At 46.5% G+C, this 7,954-nt stretch overlaps 1 protein-coding gene across 1 annotated transcript in view; it reads left to right on the top strand.

The window, feature by feature from the left end:
- LOC139764179 (uncharacterized) overlaps positions 1-7,954 on the top strand; it is an 89,362-nt gene that overhangs the window by 33,868 nt on the left and 47,540 nt on the right. Inside the window, exons 6-7 of the mRNA XM_071690737.1 lie at positions 3,881-4,053; positions 7,214-7,405. Of these exons, the coding sequence (XP_071546838.1) occupies positions 3,881-4,053; positions 7,214-7,405 (365 nt within the window). The remainder of the gene's footprint in view (positions 1-3,880; positions 4,054-7,213; positions 7,406-7,954) is intronic.

Below are 7,954 nucleotides of genomic sequence, written 5' to 3' on the forward strand. Positions count from 1 at the left end.
CCCACACACACACACACACACACACACACACAGAGCGATGAAGCCTGACTCAAAGAGGAGATATTATCGTGGAAATTACACAGAACTCGACCAATTCTCTGGTAACGTGAACTAGGAAATGGAGTTCAGTGGGCAGAAGTTTAGGGTCATTGTGGTGGCGGTGGGAGGTTCTGTAAAATGTGCAGGGAAGGAGAACGACCATGAGTACCTTAGGCTTCTGAGAGGCACAAAGAACTAAGAGAAAAGGTTCTAGAGAAGAGGCAGCAAAGACGGTAAGAGAGAAAGCTCTTTGTCCCTGTGGCAGAGAGAAGAAGAGGTGACCTGATCGCTATATCTAAGTATTCAAACGTTGGATGATGGGAAACATGTCGAAATATGCGAGGATGGGACATTCAGAGACCATAACACGAAATTAAGCAAGAAACTTGTTAGAAAAGGAAGATATGAAGATGTACTTTTAGAGTCTAAAAGTAGAGGATGGATGGAATACACCGGGTGATGGAACTGTGAGTGTGGGCAGCATGCAGAATTTTAAAAGTTGAATGATTGCTGAAAAAGTTCAAAATTTGGGGGAACCATGAGGATAAATTCTCTTCCCTTACAGCATAAATAGGTAATCACACACACACACACACACACACAAACACACACACACACACACACACACACACACACACATACATACACGCGCGCGCGCGCAAACTGACCACACAAAATGCACACACTCGTATATCACAATGACCGCAAAGGCTCTTCACAAACACCCACTTCACACAGCACCGCCAACACAGTCACCACTCATTATTTTCACTCTACCAAAACAGCTTGCTAAATGTAATTTCTTCGTCGATTACCAATACGTAGACAAGACATCATACCTTGAGAAAGACTACTTCACAGACTTCACATATCACTGTTATCTTGTTCACCTCTACTTAAGGACAGAACCACGTCACAATTTTTTTTCTTTGAATTATCTAATGAAGGTGAAGTATATTCAGTTTTCCTGACATTTATCAGTGAACGTGTGATAACCTCTATGTTTGTACTTGCATGATACATGCCTTTTAAAACTACTCGTATTTTTCCTCCATTGATATTGGCGGAAGAAGGATAATCAATTATGATAATGATCGTAATGATATTAACCCGGCCTGCAGCTGGCCTCCCACTTATCCTGGATTATGTTGGAGGTCAGATCAAAGGCTCTCTTCACTACACCCCTAATCTTCACTTAGCCACATCTTCACTACACCCTCATCTTCACTACATCCCCATCTTCACTTAGCCACATCTTCACTACACCCCTCATCTTCACTACACCTTCAGGTTCACTAGTTTACAACTTCATTACATCTTGATCTTCATGTCATCCCCCATCTTTACTGCCTTTGTAGTCACAGTTCTCCATTACACCCTCATCTTCACTGCTAAGGCCCTCATCACAATGTTCTATTGGCCCAGTATGGGGTTTATGGCGACATGCAATTATACATTCGTCTGGTCCAATGGTGGAAGGGGGGACTCAGACAACAAATGAACATTCACATCGATTACATATATTTGCGAGTTATTCATAGGAATATAAAAGTTATGCAAATGAGTTCTCTCTGTCGGTCCCCCTTCCTCTTCAATCCCTTTGGGACATGTACTGACAAGGGCTTGAGCTAGCTATGGGTGGATTTTGAATTAGAAAAAGTCACTCCTGTAGCGAGGGTTGGGAGGTCAGCCCTCATAAGCCATGTATGTTACACTGGTTTGACATCATGGTATCCAGATTTCTGGAATGGATATCTAGATTTTCCGATTTTAAGAGTTATTCTCGATTAGAATTTAACAAGGTATTGACCTGTGTGTAGAAAAGCCGACATGAGGCTTTGGAATAAGCGTTCTGAATATGGAGTGGGCTGGTGTGAGAGAAATCGGAGTCCAGTGTCAAAGTTACTGTTAAGAAAAATCACATTAGGGTAATTGTCGAAAGGATGACACAAATTTTCGATTTCACATTAAATACGATGCCTGAAACTTTTAAGAAACTGTTGACTTTTAAGATAGGAAATCTAGTTATTCCAAGAAAAGGGAAATGTTCATATGAATGACCCTGTTAACTTCAGGTTAGCAACGAACATGGAGGAAAACGTGTTTGGTCTTAGAATCATTTTGAAAAAGTGAAGAGGATACTTAATTTTTTTTAATTGGTAATCACTCGACGCTAACAGCCCTAATGACACTGACAGCTGCTAGATTTAAAGCCCAAATACCCCAACGCATCTAATTAGCAAGGGGGCCGTAGTGATATTAATACAGCAAGAGCATAAGTGTCGTCTTGAAATCATCTTGGGCTGACGAATGTTCTTTCGAACAGTGGTTCGTAACCTGAGGCTGACGGCTTCAGTGACTCCTGGCAAGTCGATAGGCCTAAAGCTCAAGTAACCAACGAAACCTGAAGAGTGACTGGTGAAGGCAGGATCTCTGGGAACAAACGCTCCCTCCCGAAGCCGCTTTCGTCTCGGCTGACTCTCCACCAGCCTTCAACTTACCCAGGAACCCATGCCGGGCCGTGGATGTGAATTCCCAATCAGCATTTATGTAGTGTATATATATATATATATATATATATATATATATATATATATATATATATATATATATATATATATATATATATATATCCTGCGTATTGTGCCCCAGCTTCCTATTGTTACAGACATGGCATGAATGACGAAGAACCATCTATGATGAATCGGGGTTGCCTGGTGCTTCCTTCTGGGTGCACAATACTTGCGTTTTCTTAGGTACGACGGATCGCTGGAGGAGAGATGAAGAGAGGCTCATGGTCCAGGCTTTCAAGGGTGGGATTATTTTCTTTTTCTTTATCTTATTTTCTGGTTCTGGTAGATCGAGAAGCGAGTGTTTTGCCGTTAGCTCGGCAGTGCTACAGGCTTAGGGCCTAGGTCAGGTTAGGTGAAGGTTACTGAAGGTTATGTTGCCAGTTACGTACAACACACACACACACACACACACACACACACACACACACACACACACACACACATTTATACACCTGCGCATAAATATAAGTCCAGGCCTCCGCTTTTAAGAATATCCTCTACGCAGCTTCGAGGCTGCGCTAGAATCAGAAGCAGGGGAAAAGATGGACTTCCTTATGATGATATTCGACTCCCATGATAACCTCGCCTAACACATGAAAACCCCACGAGCGTGCACACACATCTCCACGCACACACGCATACCTTCATGCAGGTAAGAGATATTGATCACTCTGACATCACAGGACTTCACCAGAGCGAAGCTGCTGGTGACATCCACCCGGTGAGCCTGACCTTGACCTCTGGTCAATGGTTGCCACAACAGCACACAGTATCTGGCCTCAGTACAGGGAATACTATCTTACCCCAGTTTACTGGGGGGGGGGGGGGGGGGGGGGGTCAGGCACCGTCCAGGCTTAGGATGCACTTTAATTACCTTAAGTGGGTTCATGTTGTCTCAGCAGGGAGGAGAATACCGTCTAACCCAGATAGTATTATCCCTCGGGGTAATTTGATCTTAAGATATGTAGCTTTAATTGACCATGATACCCACCCACCTGCCCTCACCTCCGATGGCATGATCTGTCCCTCCCATATCACACACCCACGTCTTCCCACGTTTCTCTGAGCTCTCCTTAACCAATGTTTCCACCCCAGAGAACATAGGTCTTCCCTCTTTTTTTAAACTTCCCTTAACCAATGTTCCCAACCCAGAGAACATAGGTCTTCCCCTTTTTTTTAAACTCCCCTTAACCAATGTCCCCACCCCAGAGACCGTAGGTCTTCCCTTTTCTTCTAAACTCCCCTTAACCAAAGTTGCCACCCCACAGAGCATACGGGAGCTGCAGAACTCGGTGAGGGACGGGGTGATCCTGTTCAAGGCCTTGCTGGACGAACTGCGGAAGAACATGGAGACGGAGAAGCACAACATCAACACCTTGTCGGAAAACCTGCAGGAAACCGTCAGGAGAACCCAGGACAATCTCCTCCGGGAGGTGGACGGGTAAGCCAAGTCATCCCACACCCAACCACCCAAAGTGCCCCGGCAACACACTCATACCCTGGCAACATACCTCAGCAATACACTCGTATCCCAGGTAACACACTCGTACCCCGGCAACATTCCTCAGCAACACAATCGTGCCCCGGCAGCAAACTCATACCCCGGCAACATACTCGCCTAAGCAACACAAACGTGTCCCGGGAACACACCCATCATTGTAACATACTAGCCTCAGCAACACGGTCACTTCAGTAACACACTCATTCCAGCATTATGCTCCCTCGATCACCAGAGGAACCCACCCACTCATCAACATATCAAGAAGCCGCATCGACACACTCTCCCCATCACACACTACCGTTAAACCTGCAGTCAACACAGACAGACAGACAGACTCTGAAGTGTGTCATTGTCTCCACTAGACCCCCATCCGCCAACTCCCTCTCCAAACACTTGATCCGTTAGAGCAGAGAACTTTAACCCAAAAATGAACCACATTTATGTGAGCGCCAAGAAGGATATTATAGGTTTAAGAATGACTTATACCACTTCATACCTTTGAGATACTCTATCTTTCTGTCTCAAACTTATCAATCAGTCAGTAGATCAATCAAGCACATGTTTGAGTATAATGATTCCATAACATATATCAGTCGTGCCACAGAGGGCCATAACCATAGTGCCAACAGAAGCAGACTCCGGCACCATCCTACCAGAGGGAGAGAGGAGGAGGCGGGGCAGTACAAGACACACAACCGAAGTGCCAATATTACCACACACTCCACACACAACTTCCTTGCCAATATCGGGGCTATGAGAGCCATGACGAACGTGCCTGTACTCCCGCCATGCCACACGTCTGATGATGTACTCTCCTCTCTGCCGATGGGACCAAGTTTCATGGCATTATTTGACTAACTCTCCAAAACTTACCTACCTTCAGCCTTTCTCTTGATGGCGTCAATAACATTTTCGAGTCTTTAAGTCATCAAGCGAGGATTATTGTCTTTTCCCTTTCTCCTTCGCAGTCTCTCACCTTCGTATCTAGTTTCTAACACATCATCCAGGTGACGTGAGTCCTCCTCGACAACGTATGTTCCCCCACCCAGATCATCTGTCATCGAGTTATCATTTTCTGGAGCAAACGTCCCTCCGTCTTATCCTTATGAGCTAAAGAATTTTAGTGACCCTTTTATCCGAACGACTTCCCATCATTCAGGGGGAGATAATTGCTATATCTAGCGGTGAACGCAAGACCCGTGAGGTATCAAACACCATACAATTTGAATAGGGAACTTGGGACTCGGGGGGAGGGAGAGAGGAAATGATGATACACCCTATTAGACCCATTCCCCTTTTCATCTAGCTTCCATTCCACTCATTTCTTTGCTATTCCATCCATTCCTCCCCTACCCTTCTGGAGTGTCCTTAACCTTCATGTTGCCCAGTGATAATTACTTTTGTTCTCTACTTCACCTGTTCTCTCCCCTGCACCAGCTGACCCTCTCCCCTGCTCCAACTGACCTTCTCCCCTTCACCAGCTGACCCTCTCTCCTTCTCCAGCTGACCCTTTCTCCTTCTCCAGCTGACCCTCTCCCCTTCATCAGCCGACCCTCTCCCCTGCTCCAGTTGACCCTCTCCCCTTCACCAGCTGACCCTCTCCCCTGCTCCAGCTGACCCTATCCCCTGCTCCAGCTGACCCTCTCCCCTTCACCAGCTGACCCTCTCCCCTTCACCAGCTGACCCTCTCCCCTTCACCAGCTGACCCTCTCCCCTGCTCCAGCTGACCCTCTCCCCTTCACCAGCTGACCCTCTCTCCTGCTCCAGCTGACCCTCTACCCTCTCTTCACTACCCTCTACACCAGATGTTGGCAGTAACACTTATCATCTCTCTCCTCCGTCCCTCCCTCTTCTCCCTTCATTGTGAACGCGTACTGTGTGCGGAACTTTGATATGTTTCATGGTATACTAAAACTCCTTCCCCTGTACAGTACTAATGGATGTGTAGACTTGGATTTTTACCCTTCCGCTATCTTTATCTCGAGAGACCCCCCCCCCCCCTCATCTGTTACAGTAAACATTCACAGAAAAAAACAGTGGTCAAATTTTTCGTAAACTTTTATTTCAATCATCTTTGGAAGTCTTTACAGGGTCTATGAATTTAGTCCCTTTCATCGTCATTATTTTCATTATTGTCACTGTTATCATCATCACTATTTTCATTATCATCATAAGTACTATTATCATTATTTTCATTATTATTATTATCATTATTATTATTATTATTATTATTATTATTATTATTATTATTATTATTATCATTATTATTATTATTATTATTATTATTATTATTATTATCATTATTATTATTATTATCATTATTATTATTATTATCATCATTATTATTATCATCACTATCATTATCATTATTTACATTATTATCAGCTACTATTATCATTATCATCGTTATCATTGGTAATAGTATTATGCATCATCTTTTTCTCTCTTTCAAATCGTCCATAACACACACACACACACACACACACACACACACACACACACCCGTCCTCCTGCATCCCCAACCTTCACAACACTAACTTCCAGCTAAACAGCTTTCGCCTCGCTCTCGCCAACCAAGTTCGGAACTTATCTCCCCCTCACCCCGTCTCCCACCGTATCCCACTTGACTCTCTGGTGAACTTGACGACTTGATAAGTTGTCCTTTAACGAGCTGGTGCGTTGACCTAATGAGCCAGCGCGTTGAACTTTGCCAGTTTTTGCTTAATGACCGAGAGGCTCTCTTTCCCCCATAGCCTTCCGTGCGGTAAGCTGGGCCGTCTCTTGGGTACGACAAATGAGAATTTCACGTACATCAACTTCGTCCCCTGTGTACGAGAGCAGCACGCAAACCTGACCCCCCCAAAACCCAACCCCCCACCACCCTCCTTTAAGTACGATAACTATCAACATTTCTCGGATGAAATGAAAATAAACTCCTATGCATAGTCCCTTCACCTCGTTCTCTCTTTCTTTGTCTCTCTCTCTCTCTCTCTCTCTCTCTCTCTCTCTCTCTCTCTCTCTCTCTCTCTCTCTCTCTCTCTCTCTCATATCCTCTGCTATGCTGAAGTAACCACAGCCGTGTCTTCCCCCACCCTTGCAGGCAGTACGACGCGAAGGACAAGCTGTTCAGGAGCCAGCTGTCGTCGCTGGGGGCGCTCCTGCCCATCATCCAGGTGCACCTCCTCATGTGCACCACCTTCTCCTCGTCGGCGTCCAAGTACGAGTTCCTGGACCTGGTGTTCCAGCTGATGGAGAGACTGGCGGCCATCGCTCACCTCTCCCATCCCCTCAGGTGAGGACAGGGCAGGAGGAAAAGGGGGGCGCGGGGGCGGGGGCGGAACAAGGGGAGGGGAAGGGGAGCTTATGTGACCTGGCGTCTCTGGTGGGTTATATAGGGTGGGGTTGGAGGGAGGAGGAGGGGGAGGTTAGGGGGTTTGTCCCCGAACTTTCCCCACCTGGTCAGGAGAGGACAGGTGTGACCTGGTGAGGGTGGGAGGGTTACCTGGTCAGGAGAAGACAGGTGTGACCTGGTGAGGGGTGGGAGGGTTGTCAAGTGTACCAAGCTGGCTGGCTAGCTGGTCGGATCCTGGGCTGGTGAGATGGCTCCCTGGCTGGCTCTCTGGCTGGCTGGCTGAATGACTGGCTAGCTGAATTCCTGGCTAGCTCCCTGGCTAGCTAAGCAGCTCCCTGGCTAGCTAAGCGGCTCCCTGGCTAGCTAAGTGGCTCCCTGGCTAGCTAAGCGGCTCCCTGGCTAGCTAAGCGGCTCCCTGGCTAGCTAAGCGGCTCCCTGGCTAGCTAAGCGGCTCCCTGGCTAGCTAACTGGCTCCCTGGCTAGCTAAGC

This window comes from Panulirus ornatus, chromosome 48 (assembly GCF_036320965.1).
Source record: "Panulirus ornatus isolate Po-2019 chromosome 48, ASM3632096v1, whole genome shotgun sequence".
In the NCBI taxonomy this organism is placed as follows: Eukaryota; Metazoa; Arthropoda; class Malacostraca; order Decapoda; family Palinuridae; genus Panulirus; species Panulirus ornatus.